The 25,184-nt window shown below is 41.5% G+C and overlaps 1 protein-coding gene across 2 annotated transcripts in view; it reads left to right on the forward strand.

Moving 5' to 3' along the window:
* Nucleotides 1-25,184, forward strand: part of CORIN (corin, serine peptidase) — a 224,284-nt gene that overhangs the window by 28,399 nt on the left and 170,701 nt on the right. For both annotated transcript variants that reach the window (XM_058670142.1, XM_004579119.4), the window contains exon 2: nt 7,771-7,915. In XM_058670142.1, coding sequence (XP_058526125.1) covers nt 7,771-7,915 — 145 coding nt within the window. The remainder of the gene's footprint in view (nt 1-7,770; nt 7,916-25,184) is intronic.

A 25,184-nucleotide genomic window follows, 5' to 3' on the forward strand; every position in this document is an offset into this window, starting at 1 on the left:
CCAACTCTCCTTTTCTTTTATAGCCTCCACTGTTTGTAGAAATATCTTGAAACAGTGACCTTTTTAGACTCTCCGATGTATTCAGAAATTGTTTTGATATTGGATCTGCCTTAAAAGGAAGCTTTTATTACTTTAAGGTTTGTGTCTCTGTTAAAATGATAGCATTGACATGTTTGAGATTGGGGGCAAAGTCATCTCAAAGCGGGACACGGGATTTCATTTACCCGCCCTGCTCAGATAAGAAGGAGCCTGCTGTTCCTTTTCCAAGATCATCTTCTGCAGCTCTTACAGAAATGTGACCCTCCCACCTTGCTCTGAAGAATATATGCTTTTTCTTAAGGTTAAAAAGTCTATTATTGCTCTGAGGACAACTCCTTATTTGAATAAAGATTAGTTTAGAGCTGAATTGAACAAATTCTGAGCTATGCATTAGAGAAAAATTGAGACTTAAGGATTTTTGAACTTGTAAGGAACAATTTTTTTTTACTTCATTTTACTTTGAAACTCTTTGGAATTAGACCCAGATCTCTTATTTGCAGATAGAGAAATATGTTCAGAACAAGTGGATGGCTTTATATGGCCTCCAGATCCTCCATATTGGAGAGGCTTCTTGTTCAAGTTGTCTCCCAAATTATACAATCTGTTCTCTCATATTTCAGACTTTAGAAGATCGTTACCTTCAAAAACACTCTTGTGATACGCTGCCTGAGCATTGGATTTTTATCTAGTCTCCTTATGGGATACATACTTTCTTTGTATTTGGTCTTCATGTTGTGCATTCATTTTGAGATGTTAGTATGAAATCCATAAGAGGACTGTCTGGGATTGTCGGTATGTTAATTTTCAAGGGAGAAAATGTGGGCAGGGTTGGTTTCCAGAGCCATTTATTCTGGTGTGAACTGAGTAATTTCATTTTGAGAGGGTGCATGAATTATTTGAACTTTGTGTACTTCAATTAAATGCCAGAAAGTGGGATGAAAAGGCTTACTGAAAACCAGATGCTTGTTCTTTAGGCCTCTTGGGACTGTGAAAGCAAACATCACAACAAAAGACATTTGGGTTTGGCATTATTCACTGATGGATGACTTTGGAGGCATTTAGCTTATTGGCAGGCAAGAAGCTAAAGTTAAGAATGGACAGATGCCAGGTTTGAGAAGTAGCTAAGTTATTTGTCTTTTATTCAGTAGATCTACTTGTAACTCATGGAAGACACACTTTATGGTTTACTAAGGCCAGAGTGGAAAGCATCCAGCACTGGCAGGGTTTCTCCTTGAGTCTGGGGTAACACGTGGCTTGCTTTGCCTAGTGGAGACAGTGAAGAAACTCCCATCTCTAACAGCAGCGCACATCCCACTCTGGCCTAATGATTATGCAGGACACGGTGTAAGCCACCAACACCTAGAAGCAGGTGGGACTATGTGCCTGCAACTTTTCAGGCCCATGTGTACATTAGTATGTGACAGCACAACATGCTAAAACAGCAGAGTGAATGTGTGCTTGTTTCATCTCCATACCTGAAAACTTCAAATGTTAAGGGTATCTTGGCCTAAACATACGAGGTGGGGTTTGGATAGGTTTTTCTTTTTAATGGATCTCAATATCCTAATTAAAGTTTGGGGTCAAACAGATGGCCATTGAGTTGTCATAATGTCTCATATAATTCCACCTTTTATCATGGTTACTCTCATTTTAACCTTTATAGGTCAGTACCCTGCTAATCAGGAATAGTTGGCACGCTTTCCTAACTTTGCCTGCTCTGTGTTACTAACTTGGACATCTAAAGTGTCAATGCATCATTGATGCTTTAACGTAAGAAACGGCATGCTGGTGTAAGCCTTCTTGCAGACAGTCTCTTTGGCTGTTGTTCCTGCCAGAAATACTATGGGCCAAACCTGGAATGTGTTTAGCAAAACCTTGGAATGATCTGAATATAGATTTTCTTTCTAATATTAGGGTTTTGATTTGTTGAATATGAACTTGAACCTGCTTTCTATTTCAATCTTTGTTATTGAAAATGACATTTCTTATGCTACCTTGCAGCAGAATGAGGCTCACATATTTGATAGCTGACGGTCAGGGTCAGGATTTGCATTCTATTTCAGAGCAAAATATTCTCAGTGCAGAAATTGTCAAAGGTTAAACATCTCCTAGAACTTCAAATAGTTTTCTGGTAATCTTTGACAAATTCTTGATTATTTGGTTATTAGGATGTTTCTGCCTTTTTTTCCCCCTGAAGATAAAGAATAGAAAATATCTGTAAATGTTCTGGATAATTAGACTTTATTAGAGAATTAGATTTTTTAAAAGATTTGAAAGAGTGCGCAGAAAGGAGGAGAGGAAGTCTGCTGGTTTAATCTCCAAGTGATCACAATGGCCAGAGCTGGGCTAGTCTGAAGCCAGGAGCTTAGTTTGTTCTGGGTTTCTTTCCTGGGTGCAGGGGCCTGAGCAATTGGGCCATGCTGAGATGCTTCCCAGGAGTATCAGCAGGGAGCCAAATTCGAGGCGGAGCAGCTAGGATTTGAATTGGTGCTCATAGGATATTAGGTGTAGGTAGCAGCTTTACCTGTTACACCACAGCACTGGCTCCTGACTCCCTTTTATCAAAGATAATTAGAAACAACTGCTTGCTTTTATATTTTCTAGTTTCAAGCAATTGAAAAATTGTGCTAATATGCTGTTTCCAAAGTCAATTTCTCTTTGTCCAGCTGTGAGGAGTCAAACCTCCATCAGTTTATGTCTCATAGGGAAGAGGTGAAGAGGCTCAGGAAAATGTTTCTAACACACTAACGGGAAGATGCATTGGGAAATGGCTGATTTCAAAACTCATGTTTTAAAGGCTTTGTATATGGATACATACCAAGTGCTCAAACAGGGCTGGAGACTCCTGGTTCTGTGAGATACAGAGATGAAGACTGTTGATTTGGCATCAGACTGATGGAATTTGCCGATTGTTGATGCAGTCTGGAACTTAGAGCAAAGATCTACACTTGATCTTGAAGGACATAAGTTACCTCTGTTGGTGTCATTGTCTGGGGAGATTGTGAATTTGAAAGAGGACCATGTGAAAATAGAAGGAATGACCAGAGAAATAGGAGTAAGGGAAATCAAAGGAAGAAAGTCCGTTAACAGGGAGTGATGGAGAACTTGAACTCTGAAATGAGGTGTCCTTGCAGCAAAGACTAAAAATACCATTTGGATACAGCAATGTAGAGATGACCTTAAGGAAGGTTGTCTTGGTGCAGTGGCCAAGGTAGATGTCGAATTGTAGACTACAGTAGGAAGCAATAATCGGGGAGATTAGGAAAATAAATATCAACAATTCTTGCTGGGATATTTTGGATGGACACAATAAGAGGTAGTGCTGGGGGCTGCATGGAAATGCAAGTTTAAGATGCATTAAAAATAACAAGGAACACCTACGTTTGGTTAAACGCTGATGAAGGCAATACAGATGGAGAGGTAGGGTGGTGGTGGATTTATAATTTAAAAATATTATTTAAAAGATGTATTTATTTTCATTGGAAAGTCATCTATACAGAGAGGAAGATCTTCTGTCCGATGGTTCACTCCCCAAGTGGCCGCAGTGGCCAGAGCTGAGCCAATCTGGAGCCAGGAGCCTGTTCTGGGTCTCCCACATGGGTGCAGGGTCCCAAGGCTTTGGGCTGTCCTCGACTGCTTTCCCAGGCCACAAGCAGGGAGCTGGATGGGAAGTGGAGCCATTGACATTAGAACTGGTGCCCATATGGGATCCTGGTTCGAGCAAGGTGAGAACTTTAGCTGCTAGGCTATCGTGCCAGGTCCCAGGATATATAAATTTTTAAAGAATGTTTCCTGAGAAGGAAGAGTTTAAGTGGCAGGCTTATAGGACAGAGGGCGGATTTTCCTTTCTTGTAACACAAGAGGGGTGTGCACAAATGAACAGGAAGGACGATTTAGATGTAGAAAAGGTATAGCGAGCCTCATTTGGTGTTTTTTTTTTTTTTTTTTTTTTTTTTGTGAAGTGGGAATTGGAGTGAGACTTGGACAGGAGAAGGGGGAGGTGGCTTGAAGAGAAGGACATGTGAAGCCAGCAATCTAACAGTCCTGTTGGATGGATTTTTAAAAAAAGTTACTTTTTAAAGATTTAGTTTATTTGAAAGGCAGATTAGAGACAGTTCTTCTATCTGCTAATTCACTCCCCAAAAGGCCACAAGAATTGGAGCTGAGCTGATCTGAAGCCAAGAGTTTCCTCTGGGTCTTCCATGTGGGTACAGGGGCCCAAAGTGTTGGGCCATCCCCCACTGCTTTCTCAGACTGTAAGCAGGAAGCTGGATGGGAAGTGGAGCAGCTATGCCACAAATCAGTGCCCATGTGGGATGACAGTGCTGTATAGGCAGACGATTAGCTTGCTGGGCCATTGAGTTGGCCCCATGTTGGGTGAAATTTGCTGCCACAATTCATCTGTCTGGGTGTAGAGCAAGAGCAGGGAGAAGGTAGGTTCAGGACACTAGCAGGAGTGTCATTGAAAGTCTGGTTTAAAGGCTTGTGAGACTATATGCAGGGAAATAACAAATCAAATTTATAGATAGGGAAAGGATTAGGGACCATTGATTGGCATGTGGGTCCCCTAAAGCTACAGAATGGCTGTAGTGAAAGTTGTTGAATTGGTAAATAAGTATATGAATGTAGAAGGCAGGGGTTAGAAGACCTTTCAATGAGCCAGACTGGGGGGAAAAAAAGTAGTACTTCAGACATGAGAAGTTTTTGTCAATAGGATTAGTAGAAGAGAATTGCATGCTTAAAAATAGGCAGAAGTCTAATCAGATATTCTGTTCCCTGCCCCCTGGATGCTGGACCTGTACTTGGCTTACAGCTTTGAGGGTGAGAAGGGCGTGTAGTGGACCCAGGACACAAATCTGAAAAGGTCTCTCCAGGTTAGCTGCACCAAGTATGGAGACTGCTCTCAGCAGTGCTGATCTGACCGGGAGGCGTGTGCTGCACTGGGAAGTTGGAGAGCTGCAGTACAATGAGAGCAACCCAGAGGACCCCTGAATTATGTAGCACTGACAGAAACCATCTTCAGGGGCCAGGAGAGCAATGGGAAAGTTATGCGATGGGGAAACAAGTGATGAAATAGGGAATTTCTTCGAAGTGTTTGCTCCTGCCTCTTCCTTTGAAAAGAGTTATTCTCTGCAGCGGTCAGGAAGTTATTTGGACTGCTCTTGGATAGTTTCTGGAGCTTAAGTACTTGATGATAGATACTTCGATGAAATGGTAACCTGAGCCTCTAGCACTTCCTTAACTACCTCTCACCTGGTGACTCCATAGGATGCATTTTGCAGTGGTTGCCAGAGACATCCACCCTACCGGGGTGTCCCTATCATGCTACTGTGACCAACATAATAGGGAAAGTTGAAGAAAGCTGAAGAAAGTTAAGAATTTCCTACCTCTCTGGGTGTATTTTCCAAGTCCTTTAACCTACAACATGACTTTTCCAGAACCACAGATTTAGTCCTGCTTTTCCTAATAGTCTTACTGGATCCTCCAGCAAGAAAATGAATTTCTTTTGAACTCCTATGGCACTTGAGCTGTTCATCTTAAGATGCTTAAGCTTTCGCCACCTGGATATACATCATCTATATACATAAGCCAAGATGGAGTCTTTGCTTTATGCAGCATTCTTATCTTAACGTAGATTTTCAACAACTAATGGTTCATGAAGTAGAACGAACAGGTTGTAGCTGGTGCCGTTTTGGCTGTCCTTGAGGTCTCGGCCTGTGTCCATAAGAATGGAAAATGTTCGTGTCGTAATGTTGTAATGAAAACCTTTATTGTGTGCAGGGCCTTTTTTTCTTTTTGGATATACCTTTATGGAAAAGTCAGATGTACAGAGAGAAGCAGAGACGGAAAGATCTTCCATCTGCTGGTTCACCCCCCTAGTGGCTGCAATGACCAGAACTGAGTCAATCCGGAGCCAGGAGTTTCTTGTGGATCTCCCACACAGGTGCAGGATCCCAAGGCTTTGAATCACCCTCTACTGCTTTACTAGGCCATAAGCATGGGGCTAGAAGGAAAGTGGAGCAGCTTGGCACGAACTGGTACTTGTATGGGATTCAGGCACATGCAAGGAGAGGATTTCAGTCAATAGGCTACTGCACTAGGCACAGAGCTGTAATTTTAACATACAGGTATTAAATCATGTGAGAAAGCCAATGTAGCTGATAATACATGAGGTATTCAGTATTAGGTAGACTTTGTGCTCGATGTTCTTGCCCAGTGGTAGACCAATGTAAGTGTTGCAGCATTTCCAAGGTTAAATTAGGTTAAGCTATGAAATTCAGTAGATTAAATGTGTTATTTTCACCGTATACTTAAGACAGTTTCAACTGTAGGTGAGTTTATTGGGATACGACCCCATCCTAACCTGAGCATCAGTGTGTTAGATAAGGTTAAAGGAGGTTCAGGTGGAGGCTAGTGTCCACACTCAGCAACTGTCAGAGGAGAAAAGTCAGCTCAAGAGGGACTTGGGAGGTACAGGTCTTTTATGGGGAGCAGAAGAATTGATGATATTGACTCCAGACACTTTTAGTACCATCCCAGACTCCCTTGGATAAGTTGCTGTCCTAAGCTACTGTCAATAAAAAACAGGTTCCCAGATATCATTAATGAGAATCCATTGAACTCAAGCAAGACTTCAAGCTTTTGAAGACAAAAACTCTGAACCATGATCCTAGCACCTCATTGTCATCTCCCATATGGCCTGCAGGAGTATCAGGGACATCCAGGGATGTCCTCTGTCACCGGTCTTCAGCTGGCAAGCAGGACAGGCTTTTTCTCCTTGCTAATTTGTCGATCAAGATCAGTAATCATTATTACCTATTAGTAATGGCAAACTTGCTTTATCCAGGTTCATGTTGATTCCTGTTAGGACATTATCCAAGCTTTCTTATTTGTTTCATTAGTCCTATCTACATCTGCTTAGCAACTGCTTTATCACTGAATTATCTTTTGCTTGTAACTTTGGTCCACAGTGAGTTGATCACATGGTAATTTCTGGCCATGGAGTAATACTAGGCTGGCAAATGTATTTTTTTAAAAAAGATGAAGTATTATTACATGTCTTTTAGAAATAGGGGTACTTGAAAAAATCCTAGAAAATAGAATCTAGGTTATTTTGGTATGGAATATCCATATGAGGAATCTTCAAAAAATTCATGAAAAGCCATATTATGAAAACTACAAATAAAAATATCGCATTAATAAACTTTTTTTCGTGTAAACTTTCTTATAATTTATTTTTGGAAGGGCAGGTTTAGAGAGGAGGCAAGATCAAGATCTTGCATCCACTAGTTCACTGCCCAAATGGCCCCAAACGCTGGAGCTGAGCTGGTCCAAAGCCGGGAGCCAACTTCTCTTTGGTCTCCCACATGGGTGCATTGGGTTATCTGCTACTGTTTTCCCAGGCTGTAAGCAAGGAGGTGGGTGGGAAGTGGAGCATCTGAGACACAAACCAGTGCCCCTCTGGGATGCAGTGCTTGGAGGAGGAAGATTAGCCAGATGAGCCAACATGCTGGCACTCTGTAAACTCTGTAAATTACATGTAGCTTATTTGCTCTATTTGTATATAGTTGTTGTTAGCACCATTTGGTGACTGATCTTGTTTCCTGTCTTGAACTACACATTGTAAAATCTTTTTGGAATCTGCTGCTTTGAATGAATGCCTGTAATCTAAAACTTCATTCCATGTATTGTGCTGCTTTGTAAAATTAAAACCATGTTTCATTTCCTTAGGTCTTGGGAGCTGATGACAATAACACGGGTGAGAACTGTTCCCAGAAGCTGGCAACTGCTCATCTGCTCCGCTTCCTCCTGCTGGTCCTGATTCCATGTATCTGTGCACTTGTCGTCCTGCTGGTGATCCTGCTTTCCTTTGTTGGTGGGTGATGTCATTCTTACGGAAAAAATGAAGTCATCACTTAAAATTGGCATGATTTAGATGAGTAGTTTCTTCTTAGTACTTATTCAGCTGAAAGGATCGAATCGATGAGATGATTATCTGTTGATTTCCTTGTGCAAATCTTCAGTTCCAGCCACTGTAATCATCTCTGGGTTGTGATATTTGAAGGATGAGCATAGCTAATCAAAATTATAATCCAAAATGTGCCAAAAACTGCAGCTTTTTTGGATATTAATGTTCCACATGTGGAAAATCCTGTATCTGACTATGTGATGGGTCACAGTGAAAACACACGTGCACTGACAGTATTACATAAAATTACCTAGGCAATGTGTCTCAGTTATATGTGAAGCATAAAACATTAGTTCCATATTCAATCTTTTTTTTTTTCAAGTCAGATATATATAGAGAGGAGAGACAGAGAAAGATCTCCCATCTGATGATTCACTCCCCAAGTGACTGCAATGGCCGGTGTTGTGCTGATGTGGAGCCAGGAGCCAGGAGCTCCTCTGGGTCTCCCACACGGGTGTAGGGTCCCAAGGCTTTGGGCTGCCCTGGACTGTTTTCCCAGGCCACAAGCAGGGAGCTGGATGGGAAGTGGGGCTGCCGGGATAGGAACCAGCGCCCATATGAGATCCTGGCATGTTCAAGGAGAGGACTTTAGTCAGTAGGCCACCGCACTGGGCCCTCAATATATCTTTATGTTAATGCAAATACTTCAAAATCCCCAAAATACGGAATTCTGAAATACCTGAAATCCCATGAATTTGGAGTAAGGGAAACTCTGCCTGTGTTCATAAGGAGCAATTGAGGCTGCAAGCGCTGAGAAGGTCCTTTAGAACTCAAGGATGATCAGATCAGTGTTTTAAAGTTTATTAAGGTGTTAAATGAGTTGATTTCACATTTTTCACATTGCAATTTAGAAGCATGGGGGAGGGGTGTTCTTCCTCCTCATCCCTCCCTATCTCCCTCACTTTTCCCCAGATATTACAACAGCATGATCATTCCTGTCTTAGAAACAGCCTTAGCTTTATGACATATAAAGGTGTCATGACATTCTTCCTCTTGGCAAGAGGAAAAGATGATTGTCACATTGGGCAGTAATTTTGAAGGCCAAAGCATGTGTGAGTATAAGGTATCTGGGGAGTAAAAAAGGCCCTACAAGGCAGTAAACATTTGAATCTCTGAAATTAAGCTAATAAAACTTTAACACGGCAAATTTAGGATCCGCATTTGGCAGAAAAAATAGCAAGTGCAAAAGTGTCATTTCATGAAAAATGAATCTGGTCTTGGGAAACTAGGGAATAACTTGGCAGTGGTTTTACAAAAATCCATTGGAATGATCAAGTGCAAATGACTCGGGGATCTCGCATGTCTCACCAAGGGCTTTGGACTTTTGTACCTAGAGCATTGGTTTTCCAACTATTCCTTGCAAACAAGATTGTGAGCGGGAGACAAGAATTATGTAAATGCTGCTTTTGACTTTCATTTCAAAAAAATGTACTAAAACCAAATAGCACATATGAAGTTTAACCAAATGGAGACCAGCAACCAAGTAACTTGTGTTGACGGGTGAATTCATTATATCTGTCTTGCTTCCTTCTTTTTTTTAATTGGTAGTATCTTGAGTGAAAGATGAACTGTTAGGGGAAAAACTTACTGTAGGTCTCCCTGTCATAGGTACCCACCCAGTAATATGAATTGGAGGTTTTTTGAGTGTGTACAGGCAAATAAAATAGGTAAGATGATGGTCATCTAGTTTCATTACCAATGATTTTGAGTGTTTATTTCACCAAAATTTGTTTTCTTGCAATTAATTTACTTACACATTGTAAACATACAACTTTAAGTTAATTCCAGTAAAACACAGCTCAAATGGTTCAATATACCATTTACTTGATATACCATTTACTTGATACCATTATATTACCATTTACTTGATAATGGAGCAGTCATTCTTTCGTATCCACAAGGGATTAGTGCTAGCACCCTCCACAGAAACTGGAGTCAGAGGAGGTTCAATTCCCTTGTAGAAATCGGCATGTGCAGCTCTGGCTAAAGCCTAACTGAAAGCTAACGAGGTTACATAGATGCTTCCCGTGCATTCAACTCAAAGGACGTTGAGGGGGAGTCAATTTTGGTGTGACGGAACTAAATGTGGAGGAATCTGATGCAGGTAGATCGAGAACAAGGTGAAGTTAGGTCTGTAAGTTAGACACTTGTGGGACAACCAAGGGCAGTGAAAACATAGTGCAAATGAGTTCAGTTGTAATGAATTCAGTATGGGTTGGGCTAAGAACTCCAATACTGTCTTCCTGGAGAATTTCAAGAGAAACTGTGCCCCAAATTTGCTTTTTGGCTTGTGTGCTTTGAAATTCAACTGGCACCTTATGGCGGCAGATTTACAGTGTGCTGTGTCCAGAGAGAAGCTGGGAAGGAAACACGGGCTGTGGGAGTAGATGTGGGAGTCTCAGTGGTAGCTGGAGCCCAGGAGTTGATGGACTGTGCAGAGAAAATGAATTGGTTACAAATGAGGACAAGGTTTTGGAGGAAGCTGGAATGTCGGGGGCAGAGAAGGGAGGGATACAGGGAGAACGGTCAGATTGGTAGAAGAAGCTGGAACTGCAGGGCTTGACGGTCACTGGAGACAGAGTGACCATGTAAGGAGATACAATTGAATTTTTAATTTTTGACAACACTTTAAATCTACATTACACTCAAGGGCCCAGTTGTCTGCTAAAGAGTTCAAGAAACAAAGTAAATCTTTTGGCAATTCATGTGAAGTTTTGTGTATATACATGTTTTCATTTTTGTGTGGAGAGATACTAAGAATGGAATGTAACTTTTTTGTATAACTTAGGAGATGACTAATCTGACCAGCCCTAAATGATACTTTGGGTATATGGAAACAACCTTGGGCAAGAGGTTTCCGCACACATCTTCCAAAGTGGTGCTTTCCAAGAGCTGATGCAGCTGTCCAAGCTGCTGTTCTCACATTTGTCTTGCTGTTACAATGAGCAGCACAGCCATTTTTCTATGTTTGCTTTTAAAAACCTCATTACATGATGCTAACTTAAAAAAATGCTCTGTTTGGTTTGAGTTTACTACTCCCTGCTTTTTCAAAGTTTTGCAGTTATTTCTGTATGTATGTGGGCTGCTAAAGCATCCTGGGATGCCAGTCTTAATATATAGGAGCAGCTCCAACTTCAAAAAGCAAAGAAAATGGTGAGAGGATTATTGATTAGGGAAAGATAATAAGAACCTTGTACTAACACATGCAGAAGTACTATGTGTCTGATTTTCGTCTGTTTTGGCATCTTTCATGTATAAAGCTAAGACAGTAAAAATATCTTTGAAAATGAGAGTTTGACTTCTTGAATAATTATTTTAGCAGCAGGGTATAGAAGACTGCAGTAGCAAATTGTTTTCCACCAGGCCCCCTGTAGTGGAGATGTGGAGGCTTAGTGGGTAGTTGTTGGCCACAGGGTTCCATGTTTTTTTTTTTTTTATATATTTATTATTTAACTTCAGTAATTACATTGTATTATGTGACACAATTACATAGATACTTGGGTTCTCCCCACCCCTCCCCAAACCCTCCCACCATGGTGGATTCCTCCACCTTGTTGCATAACCACAGCTCAAGTTCAGTTGAGATTCCCCCATTGCAAGCGTATACCAAACATAGAGTCCAGCATCTTATTGTCCAGTCAAGTTCAATGGCTTCTTAGGCATACCCTCTCTGGTCTGAAGACAGAGCCAGCAGAGCATCATCCCAGTCAATTGAAAGCTCCAACATACCATCAGCAAAAATTTACATCATTATGGAATTAATTGACATAGTAATGAGTAACCAACATGTTAAAAGTAAATGCGAGTTCCCAGTCACCTTCTGTGACCACCTCACCTATACTTCAATCTTAGTTTATACACAACATATAACATTCAAAACATAACATGTTATACATAACATCATATCATCTTAAATTAAGGCAAACATGTGGTATTTAACCTTTTGGGATTGGCTCATTTCCCTTAGCATTATGGTTTCCAGTTTGGCCCATTTGGCCACAAAGAACTGCATTTTGTTTTTTTTTAATAGCTGAGTAGTATTCCATGGAGTAGATGAACCATAGCTTTCTTATCCAATCCTCTGTTGATGGGCATTTTGGTTGCTTCCATGTTTTTGCAATTACTGATTGTGCTGCTATGAGCATAGGAGTGCATGTTGGTTTCTCATAAAACAAGTGTTCTGGATATATTCCTAGGAGTGCTATTGCTGGATCATACGGTATGTTGAATTTGAGTTGTTTGAATATTCTCCATACTGATTTCCATAGAGGCTGTACCAGCCTGCAGCCCCACCAGCAGTGGAGTAGGGTTCCCTTTTCCCCGCAACCTCGCCAACAAGTGTTGTTGGTGCTTTTATTCATGTGGGCCAGTCTTACTGGTGTTAGGTGGTACCTCATTGATGTTTTAATTTGGATTTCCCTTATTGCCAGGGAACTTGAGCATTTTTTCATATGTTTATTTGCCATTTGGGTTTGTTCCTTTGTGAAGTGTTTGCCCATTTCCCGTGCCCATTTCTTGAGTGGCTTGTTTGTTTTGACATTTTGGTTGTTTTGTAGCTCTTTGTATATTCTGGAGATCAGCCCTCTATCACCTATGTCGTGTGCGAAGATCTTCTCCCATTCTGTGGGTTGCCTTTTTACTTTGTTGATTGTTTCTCTAGCTGTACAGAAGCTTCTTAGTTTGATGAGGTCCCAATTGTTTATTTTGGTCTCGATTTCTACTGCGTTTGGAGTCTTTTTTAGGAAGTGAGGGCCTACCCCTAAGTGTTCCAGTGTGTTTCCAACATTTTCTTCCAAAAGTTTGAAGGTTTCTGGATGTAGGTTTAGATCTGTTATCCATTTAGATCTGATCTTAGTGTATGGTGAGAGATGTGGATCTATTTTTTTGTTTCTGCAGGCTATCAACCAGTTGTCCCAACAGCATTTATTGAACAGACCTTCCCATTTGCCTGGATTGTCGTTTGTCTTTTTGTCAAAGATTATTTGGCTGTATCTGTGTGGGTTTCCTTCTGGTGTTTCTATTCTGCTCCATTGATCTTCCTCTCTATCTTTGTGCCAGTACCACGCTGTTTTGATAACCACTGCCCTATAGTATGTCCAGAGGTCCGGAACTGTGATTCCCCCTGCTAACTTTCTGTTCTTCAGGATGGTTCTAGCTATCCGTGGTTTTTTGTGCTTCCAGATGAACCTTTGGATCATTGTTTCCAGTTCCATGAAGAATGTTTTGGGCAATTTGATTGGGATTGCGTTGAATGTATATATTGCTTTTGGCAGTATAGACATTTTAATGATATTGATTTTACCTATCCAGGAGCATGGGATGTTACTCCATCTTTTGAGGTCTTGTTCAATTTCTTTTTTAAGTAGTTTGTAGTTTTCTTCAAATAAGTCTCCTACATTTTTGGTTAGATTTATTCCCAGATATTTCATACTTTTCTCTGTTATTTTGAATGGTATCTTGCTGGTTAAGTCTTTTTCCATCTTGGGGCTGTTCGCATACACTATGGCTGTTGATTTTTGTTCATTAATTTTGTACCCTGCCACTCTACCAAACTCTCGTACAAGTTCTAGCAGTCTCTGTATTGAGTCTCTTGGCTCTTCTACATAAAGAATCATATCATCTGCATATAGTGAGAGTTTAACTTCTTCGTTTCCCATTTGGATTCCTCTGATTTCTTTTTCTTGTCTTATGGCCTCAGCGAGTACCTCTAGGACTATGTTGAATAGTAGTGGAGAAAGTGGACATCCCTGTCTTGTTCCAGATCTCAGTGGGAAGGGTTCCAGTTTTTCTCCATTCAGTATGATGCTGGCGTTGGGTTTTTCATATATGGCTTTAATTATATTGTGGATTTTTCCATCTATGCCTACCTTGGTTAGGGTTTTTAGTAGGAAGTGGTGTTGGATTTTGTCGAAAGCTTTTTCTGCATCTATTGATACTATCATGTGATTCTTGTTTTTCAGTTTTTGGATGTGGTGTATCACATTTATGGATTTGCGAATGTTGAACCATCCCTGCATTCCAGGGATGAATCCTACTTGATCTGGATGAACGATCTGTCTGATGTGTTTTTGAATTCTGTTGGCTAGGATTTTGTTGAGAATCTTAGCATCAATGTTCATCAAAGAGATAGGTCTGTAGTTTTCCTTCTCTGTTAGTTCTCTGTCTGGTTTTGGGATTAAGGTAATGTTGGCTTCATAGAATGAGTTTGGAAGGGTTGCCTCTTCTATTGTTTTGAAGAGTTTGTAGAGGATTGGGGTCAGTTCTGTTCGGAATGTTTTGTAGAATTCTGGAGTGAAGCCGTCTGGGCCTGGGCTTTTCTTTGTTGGGAGGTCTTTAATCACTGATTCAATCTCTACTTCAGTTATGGGTTTGTTCAGGTCGTTTGTTGCCTCTGGGCTAAGTTTTGGCAGGTGGTAGAAGTCTAAGAACTTTTCCATTTCTTGGTGATCTTCTGATTTGTTGGAGTACAGTGCTTTGTAGTAATTTCTAATTATGGCCTTAATGGATGCGGTGTCTGTTGTTATGTTGCCTTTTTCATCTTTGATGCTGGTAATTCTTGCCTTCTCTTGTTTTTTCCTTGTCAGTCTGGCCAGTGGGGTGTCTATCTTGTTTATCTTCTCAAAAAACCAGCTTTTTGATTCATTGATTTTGTGTATGGTTTTTTTTATTTCTATCTGGTTGATTTCCTCCCTTGTTTTGATGATTTCTTGTTTCCTATTGTGTGTGGGGCTCTTCTGCTGTTGTTTTTCCAATTCCTGGAGGTGTGTGTTTAGTTCCTGTATTTGGCGCCTCTCTTGGGCCTTGACATGAGCTCCAATTGCGATGAGTTTACCCCGTAGCACTGCTTTGGCAGTGTCCCACAAATTTTGGAATGTTGTGTCAGAGTTTTCATTGGTTTCCATAAATTTTTTGATCTCATCTTTAATTTCTTCTCTGATCCATTGTTCGTTTAATAGCATATTGTTCAGCCTCCAAGAGTTTCTGTATTTCCTGGGACATTTTGAATTGCTGATTTCCAGCTTCATTCCGTGGTGGTCTGAGAGGGTACATGGTATGATTCCTATCTTTTTGAAGTTATTTAGGTTTGCTTTGTGTCCTATCATGTGGTCGATCCTGGAGAAGGTGCCATGCACTGCTGAAAAAAATGTATAATCTGTGGCCTTAGGGTAAAAAATTCTATAGATGTCAACCAAGTCCAGTTGTTCTATTGTTTGTATGAGCTCTGTTGTTTCTTTGTTGAGTTTTTGTTTTGTTGATCTGTCTATAGTTGTTAGTGGGGTGTTAAGATCACCCACTATTATTGTGTGCATATCTATGTCTCCCCTTAAGTCCGTGAGTAATTGCTTCACGTAGCTAGGTGCGTTTGAATTTGGCGCATATATGTTCACAATGGTAATTACTTCCTGATGGATCAGTCCCTTCACCAATATATAATGTCCTTCCCTGTCCTTTTTGATGTGTGTCAGATTGAAGTCCACATCATCTGAAATTAAGACAGCTACCCCAGCCTTTTTTTCTCGTCCATTGGCATGAAATATTTGTTTCCAACCTTTCACTTTCAGCTTCTTCGAATCTCTTCTGGTTAGATGTGTCTCTTGTAGGCAACAGATAGTTGGGTGCTGTTTGATAATCCATTCTGTTAATCTATGCCTTTTGATTGGTGAGTTCAGGCCATTTGTGTTAAGAGTTAAAATTGAGAGGTTGTGATTTTGCCCTGCCATACTTGTTTTTGTGGGTGTTGATATCTGTGTAATTGCCCTTCCTTGTGTGGACTTTAGTGGGAAGATCTTCCTGTTTGCCATCTTTGCTTATGATTCACCTCCTTTTTTTCTGGATTTAGTGCATTTCTAAGGAGATTTTGTAGAGCTGGTTTTGTGCTGGCATATTCTTCTAATTTCTCTTTGCTGTGGAAGTATTTGATTTCGTTCTCAAATACGAATGAGATCTTTGCTGGGTACAATATTCTTGGTTGACAGTTGTTCTGATTCAGGATTTGGAAGATCTTTGTCCATTCTCTTCTTGCTTGTAAAGTCTCTTCAGAGAAGTCAGCAGTGATCCTGATTGGTTTTCCCCGGTATGTGATCTTTTCTCTGCTTCGTACTTGTCTTAGGATTCTTTCTTTGTCTTCGTTGGAGTGGAACTTGAGCACCATATGTCTGGGTGAAGATCGCTTTGGGTCATATCTGCTGGGAGTCCTCTGACCGTCCTGGATTTGGGCTGGGTTCATGTTCCAAGTGTTTTGAAAGTTTTCCTGTATAATTTCGTCGAGCACCATTTGCATTCCTGACTCTTTTTCCGCTCCTTCAGGAAGGCCAATAATCCTAATATTTGATTTTCTGAGGTCGTCTTTCATTTCTTGTATGGTCTTATTGGCTTTGTTCAGACTTGTCTCCAGCTGTTTCATGAACTGGGTATGTTCGTTTTGTGTGTCTTCTGTTTCAGAGATCCTCTCTTCTGCTGTATTTGTTCTGTTGGTTAGGCTCTCAATTTTGTGCTCTAAGTCAAGGATTTTACTTTTCATTTGTTGTATTTCTGAGGCTATGTGGTTCTTGAATTCCTTGAAGTCCTCCCAATTCTTCTCATTGTCTCTGACATATTTTAACATTATTTTTTTGAATTCCTTGTCTGGTAGATCTTCTATGTCTTCATCTCGCATCTCCGAAATAGACATTGGCTTTCGATCCTGTATTGGTAGGGTGTTGGCACTCTCATCTGGATCATTACCTTTTCTGGTATTTCTTCCCATTGTGTTAGTGTTTCTTTTTTGAGAGACCTAGGCACCAGTGTGCTGAGGGGTCTCCAAGCACTATCCTCTAGAGATCGGAGTCTGCAGGCGTGGAGTAGCAGGGTGTGGGAATTTTCAAGGCACTTTTGGTGCGTCTCCAGAACACTGGACCTCAGGGCGCCACTTCCAGGGCCCAGTGGATTCAAAGCGCACTCTCAGCTCGTCCCCTACAGGTATGCTACCACAGGGCGTGGGGGAGTGAAGGCACTCTCTGTGCGCACCCCCTGTGCACGGGATCACAGGGCTTGGAGCACTGGACTATAGGGCGTGGGGTGTTCCAGGTGTTCTCTGGAAGCGCCTCCTGTGCAGGCCCGCCCACCCCAGCGCTTGCAGGGGACCGACCGCCCCAGCGCTAGCACGGGACTGCCCAGCCCAGATGGCGTGCTTGGGTTCCTGTGGTATAGCACCGCCCAGCTGAGTGCCAGACCGCAAAGGCACGGGGGAATATCCAATGTGCCTTTTGCCTTTCTCCCAGACACAGTTTTGGCAATTTCAAGGCACTCGCCTTGTGTCTCTAGACGCAGGAGTCTGGGGGTGGGGGAGGGGCGGGGAGAGGAGCACCAATTGTGTTCAGGCTTGGTGCATGCCCCTGGGGGGCCAACTCCCGAAGCCTCCAACCCACCACTGTCCCCACCCAACTCACTCAAACCTCAGGTTCTTGCAGTCTGCCTCTTCCTCTGGTCGGAATTCTCGCCGCAGGTGTGTCTCCCAGCGACTGCTGTGTCCGTTGCTGGTCTCGGCGGGTGCAGGCGGCTGGAACCTGGAGGCTGCGGCTGGGGCAGGTCCCGGCGGGGCTTGGCGACCAGGGTGGGTGGATGCTGGCGGGTCCCGGTGATTCAGGGTCCTGGTGACCAGGGTGAGCAGATGCCAGCGGGTCCCAATCGCCGCTGGTCCTCACGGCCACTGCGTCTGCGGGTCGGTCTCCGGATCGGTCGGCGGCTTTCAGTGTCTGCACTCAGAGGTGACTCAGCAGGTCAGGAGCGGAAAGTCGTCTCCCCTGCTCTTTCTTTTGTTTTTTCCCTGGTTGCTCTTCCGAGTTGTGTGGATTTTTTTGGTTCCACACTGTCCAGGGAACTTCACGTTCTTCTCCCTGTAGTTCTATGCTGCTCCACTTACTCTTTTGTCGCGTTCTAGCCCTCTCTGTCTGTGAGCTCTCTCACAGTCTTCCTCCTATGTCGGCCATCTTGCGAGTCTCCCATGTTTTTTTTTAGAGTGAAAAAAGAATTCAGATTTTTGAAGGAAATTGGGAGGAAAACGAGTAACAAAAATGACCGCATTATCTCTAGATTTTTTAGTTGTGGTCTAATGCTGATGGACTGTAAGACACAGAGGAGACCTACAACTGGGCAATGGAAGGCTTGGGTGTAAGTCTTGCTCTGTCATTTACCAGATGTGACATTAGGCAAAATACATCTCCTTGCCTGTGAGATGGGAACTATATTTTTTTATTTCACAGAATTGTTACTAAAGGCGCATGAAGTAATATTGCTAAGTGTTTTTGTGATAAAATCATTATGAAGGAAAACAATTTGTTTGCATATGCAGAATTACCAGTCAATAAATTTTATTCTACTCAAATATATATTTGAAAGACAGATCCTCCTCCTGCTGGCTCGCCCTCCAAATGGCTAGAGCCAGATCACATTGAAGCCAAGAGCTTCATTTGGGTGTTCCACATGGGTACAGGGGCTTAAGCTCTTGGTTCTTCTTCCACTGCTTTTCCAGGAGCATTAACAAGGAGCTGGATTGGAAGTGGGGGAGCTGGGACTGGAAATCATGCCAGTGCGGTATGCAAGATCATGATTTACCCTGGTGCACCACAGTGCTGGCCCCTAATTTTTATCTGAGCTAAGTTTGTAGCAGTCTGCCCTCACCGAAGTGTAGGATCAGCTTATGTCAAGAACTTGATCAGAGATTTCATTGGTAACCTGATTTAAAGAATCTAATTGTGATATAACCATGTATGATATGTGAATATGTACATTTTATAAATAAGTACATCATGATGTTTAAAGTAAAATTTTTGAGATATTGAGAAACATCTGAAAAGAATAAATGTGTAAATCTAATTGATGGTCTTTCAAGAAACATTTATTGAAGGGCTCTTATGGGCAATGCTGTGTGCTATAGGACTGAGCTCAGCACCAAGTAAAAGTTCATCCTCAGACTCTGTGGTTTATTGTGGGAGGAAGACATGAAATGATCACACTACTGTGTTGGATGAATCAAAGGGCTCAGAGCTTGGCACAGGGCCTGACCCTGGGCTGTGCAAACGAAGCCAGCTTCTCTGAGGGACTGGTATTTGAGCTACAAAACCCACGGTGAGGACATGGAGTCAGGGAGCCATGGGATTTAATCTGTTTGCTCACTTATTAATTTTATTGATATAGTTAACAGGCATAAAGTTGTACATATCTTAATGTTCAATAAGTTAAGTTTGGAGATTGATGCTTAACTGTGAAAACTTCACCAGGACCTGACACAAAAGTATCCAGTCTTGTCAGATCTTTTTCCTCCCATCTTAACTTGTCCAGTCCTTTCAGTATGCATTAAAGTATTGTTAGCCAGAGGCACGTGCTGAATGTAGATCTCTTGGCCTTATCTTGCATTACAGAAACCTGGTTCTCTTTGACCAACACCAAGCATTTGCTTTATTCTCTCCTTGTTGCCTGGCAATTGCTATCTAGTCTCTGAATTTATTTTTTGAGATTCTTTTTATATGCAGGAGCACATAATGCTTTTCCTTCTGTGGCTGGCTTACTTCATTTAGCATAATGTCTTCTATTTGATCCATATAGTCAAAAATGGCAGGAGTTCCTTTTTAAAGCTGAAGATTTTGTTTTATATGCACACCTCATTTTCTTCATCCATTGGCCCATTCATGGATGCTCATGCCCTTTCTAAGTCTGGGCTATTAATTATGGCAGTGAGCATGACAGGGAAGATGAGGTCTGGATTTCAGTTATTTCGCATATGTATCCAGAATTGGGGTTGCTAGAGTATATGATGTTTCTATTTTGGGGGGGAGTGGGTGTTCTATTCTGTTTTCCATAGTACCTGCACCAATTTATTTTCCTACTTAAGCTATACAAGGATTTCTTTTTCTCCAGATCCTTACCACTTCCTACCTGGTATTTCGTGAATATTCCAGCAGGTGTGATATCTGGTCTCATTGTGGTTTTGATTTGCATTTCCTCAGTGATATTGAACACACTTTCTTATACCCACTGATGATCTTTGTGTCTTTAGCAAAGTAGTTTTGTTCCTCATTTATAAGAATTGGGTCATGTATTGGATAGCTTTTGAATAACACAATTTATATTTTGTATGTGGCAATTCCTTTTTTCAGATATGATTTAAAAATTTCTCCCTAGAGGTTACCTGTCTTAGTTTGTTCCTTTGTGTGATTTTTTTCTTAGTGTAATCCCATTTTTCTAATTTTGCTGCTTGTTGCTTGTGCTTTGTTTGCCACATTTAAGAACTTGCTGACAATAATGTCAAAAATAATACTTATGAGTAAACTTATCCAAAAAGTGGAAGATTTTACACTGAATCTTAAGTGATGAAAGGAATTACAGAGCACAAAATAAGTGGAGATTCTGTATTCATCAGCTGGAAGAAATACTAAAATGTCCCCAAAAGCCAAAAGGATCTTTATAATTTCCCAACAAAATCCCAATGTCATGGTTTACAGAAATAGAAAAAAGTCTTAATTGGTATGTAACTGAAAACCCTGAATAACCTAAGCAAATTGAGTAAGAAAAAAGCTACAGACGTAACCCTTGCTGATTTCAAAATACATTGCAAAGCTATAGTCCTCAAGATAGTATAGCACTGGCAGGAAAACAAATATAGGCCAACTGGACACATAAGGTCTGGTAACACCCCATTTTTACTTGTGCATATATGAGGGGAAATGGAAGTAAAACAAGTTTGCTTCAGTGTAAAACTTCTCAAATATGTGTATTTTTTGCTAGAATTGTTAACGATTGTGCATATGTAAATTGCTACTTATATTGAATTGTAAAGCACTGATAAAATAGCACATAAATATAAAAACATTCATTGGTAAAATTAATACTGTTCAGATGTTTCTACCATCCAGACCACTTTAGTATATTGGAATATTCATGTGACTTTAAAAAAGGGTGCCAGGAATATACCATGTGGAAAGTCCTTGCAACAAATGGGATTTGGGGAAACTGGATAGCCACATGTAGAAAGCTGAAATTGAACCCTTATCTTACACTGTATATAAACATCAAGTCAAATGCTTTCAGAAATTTGACATTGGCCCTGGTGATGATTTCTTTGTTGGGATTTTTAAAAGGTGTTTTTGGCCGCTGTGTGGAGAAAGGGTTGAGGTGCGTTGAGGTAGGTTGAGACTTCAAACATGTGGAATAGGATCTGAAACTGTCTCCATGATCTCATCAAAGTTCTTGTTAGAGATGGTGATAAGGAGCCCAACTTCTTTCTCAGGCTGCTGAAAACTTTATTTCAAGGGCTCTTCCTTTTATCCAGTCACTCCCCTTTCAAGTACAGTTTTTGTCTTTGCCGTGAGTTTAGCAGGCTGACCCAAGGTTACCTCTCTGGTTTTCTTAAAACTGAATCTATGCATGACTTAATTTTACATTTTTATCATGTAATGAAGAAGAAAAATGATAGTGGCTTAGAATTTAGGAAATATGATGAATAGTCCCTATTTTGAACTCGAGACATTGTTCATCAATGACGTTGCTACGCAGAAATTCTAGCTGAGCTTGATCACTGCATGTAAGCATGAGCTTTTTTCTTTGCAAATTTCTTGGCAGATTGGGGTTCTTGTAAGAATTTGGATAAGGATCTTCCTAACTTGCAAAGTTTTAAAAAATCCTCTTAAAATGAAAAATCTTCAAGATCCTATGTTTACCACCAAAAATTCAAGATTTGTGATCATTCAGGATTTTGAATCTTGAAGTTCTGTTTACTAACTGTGACCTTCTGATGCAGATGATCCATATCAGATTGTCGTAGCTCCCACGCCTGAGATGATATGACTGGTAGAGAGCTTTCTGAAATGGCATCTAAATCCTTGTTCCTTGAGTATGATATGTGGGCTGGCAGCATGGGCATCACCTGTGGTTAGTGAGAAATACAGAATCCAGGGTCCCACGTTGTGGCCCAGCGAGTGAAGTCATGGCTTTGGATGCTGACATTCTATATCGGAGCACTGGTTTGAGTCTTGAATGCTTCATTCCTATCCAGATCCTCAAAAATGCACCTGGCAAGGTAGCAGAAGATGTTCCAAATGTAGGGGCCTCTGCAGTCCACATAGGGGACCAGAGGAAGTTCCAAGCTCCTGGCTTCAGCCTGGCCCAGTGCTGGCTGTTCCTGCCACGTGGGAGAGTGATGCAGGCTTTTCTAGACCTTTCTGTCCTTGTCTAGAAAATGTGCTGCTTCCTGTGACTATACTCCTTCCCTCACAGATACTTCCCTGAAAAGATACTTTGAAGTTTTCTAAATTTGACTCAAGACTAACAAGGACATTTCCCCCTGAATGGAATGACTACTTCTTTAGTTTTTGCCTCCAGATTGTCACATCCCAAGCATATCATTCTCAAAGCACATGTAGCATGAATTGTATCTTGCAGATGAAATGCTTGCCTCTCTTGGTTAATCTAGGAACATCCTCGGGGGAAGATCTTTTCAATTTTTGTGTTCTTGGTTTGCAATTTCCTTCCATCTTAAAGGAATATCTCATTGAGGCTTGCTCATTTGTGACCTGTGAAATGTACTTACTGTGCTCCTAGTGACCCTCATGGTCATGGTGGGTTCGCCTGAATAACACAAGGTTACCCCCTGGCAAATCCATGACGTTATGACATCTACAGCATTCTCCTTGCCATGTACGCTATGTACAGTGACACATGCTATGCATTAGGATTGGGTTATCTAATGTACATGTTATTTGACTCACCTCTGTACCCCGTCTATTTGTCACAAGGTATCGGGAAAGTCAGGTAGTATTGCAACTATAGACATCTTTTCTAGTTAAACAATTTACATTTATTGGGACAGGAGATTTATTTATGAATTGCTTTTTTTTGTTTTTAAATGTCTTTAGAAGGGTGAGGGCATTACAGCCCATGTGGGCTGGAGAGGTTGGGGGAGGAAGAGGAGGTGAGGGCAATGCTCCCGTCCTCCCGATGACCATGACAGTGGAGAGGGTGGAAGAGGCTGCACCTCTCCTTTGTCTACGTTAGTGCCAGGGACAGAGATGGTCTCCAGATCTGCCTTGGTGGGGAGAGGAATGTCCTGGAGGTGTAAGTAATGGGTAAGGTTGACACGGAATAGAAGTATGACTTCAGGCCTGTGATCCTAAAAGTGCTGTGTAGTGGAACTGTGACCTCTAGTGAATCCTTACTGCTAGCCTGAGGCTTTCCCTTCAGTGGCTATGGCTGAGTCCCCCACATTGCCTTGAGAATCAGACTATTTAAAACTTTATTCTTATTGGAAAGTCATACAGAGAAGGGGAGACAAAGATCCTTCATCCGCTGGTTCACTCCCCAAGTGGCTGCAATGGCAGAGCCAAGCCAGTCTTATCTGGAGCCAGGAGCTTTCTCCAGGTCTCCCATGTAGGTGCAGGGTCCTGAAGCTTTGGGCTGTCCTCGACTGCTTTCCCAGGCCACAGGCAGGGAGCTGGAAGGGAAGTGGAGCAGTGGGATGAGAAGCAGTGCCCGTATGGGATACCCACGCATGGAAGGCCAGGACTCTAGCCACCAGGCTATTTTGCTGGACCCCAAACTATTTCTTAAACATTGTTAAATTGGGCTCATGCGTAGTAGCCTAGTAGCTACATTCCTTACCTTGCATGTGCTGGGATCCCAAAAGAGGGCTGATTCGTGCCTAACTGCTCCACTTCCCTTTCAGCTCCCTGCTTCTGGCTTGGGAAAGCAGTCAAGAAAGGCCCAAAGCCTTGGGTCCCTGCACCTGTGTGGTAGATCTGGAAGAGTTTCCTGCTTTTGGATCAGCTCAGAATTTCATTCTCTGTATCTCTCCCTTCTCTCCATAAATATGCCTTTCCAATAAAAATAAGTGTTTTTGTTATAGATCTGAATTGCTTTTGAGCCTCACAACCTTCATAGAACATGACCTTCCACTAGTTACAACATGAAACGGCTACAATTCTGATTCCAAAAGTAGGTTAAGTGATTTGCTTTTGAAAATGAGCCATTTTGTGATGCTGGGGTGCTTCCGGTGAAAGGAAATTGGTATTAAGGTAAGAAAGTCTTTTGATCACTTTAAGAAATCAACTCTTATTAGTGTTACTAGAATAGTACAGCAGTGTCAGTTACGGAGAATTTACATGTGCCAAAGCTGTTTAGGACTGGTTTGACTAATAGGCTTCCCACAGCCATTTGCGCAAGGAAGAAATTTTTATTTTCCTGATTTTATGGTGGTTGAGAATTTGCCCACAGTTTTAGGACTAAGAAGTGATAGAAATGAAATCTGAAGCCAGGTAGTCAGGCTATGAAACCTATGTGTATAACCACAACCCTGTAGAAAAAGGAATATAGAGTAAGATAGTGTGACATTACTCTAAATTGGGTTAATAGCTCTCAGTATTTTAATAGTTCATTCCAGTATTTTGCTGGAATTATCGAATGAGTTGTAACTTTTTGTGTTTCTTTAAAAATGTGTAACAGATGACCAGCTATGTTGGATGGTGGTCAGTTTCCAGAAATGACTGAAAACAAATTTTCTATTTGTTTGGTTCTCTCCCTGTCCCCTCACTCCCTCATTCAATAAATACATGTTAGGAACATTAGCTCCAGCAGTTATGTTCTCTCTGTTTTGCCACATTACTTTGATACATAGTTTAAGAGCAAGGAAACCGCCCTATTTCTTCGAAGAAAAAATTTTTTGAGAGATTGGAGAGAGTGAGGGGTCGCAGTTCCCATCTACTATATCCCCCAAATGATCAGGAGCTGGGAACGTATTCCATGTCTACCGCATGGGTGTTAGGCACCCAAAATCTTGAGCTATCGCCTACTGCTTCCCAGGGTCAGCATTAACAGGGAATTAGAATTGGGAGAAGACCTGGGACTTGCATTTAGGTACTCAGACATTGGATTCGGGCATCTTAATGGCTAGACTGAATGGCTGCTTTGGAGACTCTTAAAAAAAATAGTCCTAGTTGGAAACCTAAAGTTAGTTTCCATAGGACTTCTCAGAGTAAGCAGATATGACTACCTAATCTTACTTAAAAATTTTTTTTATTTGAAAGGCAGATTTATGGAGATAAGGTGAGAAAACCTTTATCTGCTAGCTCACTCAAATGGCCATCATGGACATTGCTGGTCTGAGCCAGGAGCCTGGAGCCTCCTCTGGGCCTCCTAAGTGAGTGCAGGG

Source organism: Ochotona princeps, chromosome 11 (assembly GCF_030435755.1).
Source record: "Ochotona princeps isolate mOchPri1 chromosome 11, mOchPri1.hap1, whole genome shotgun sequence".
NCBI lineage: Eukaryota > Metazoa > Chordata > Mammalia > Lagomorpha > Ochotonidae > Ochotona > Ochotona princeps.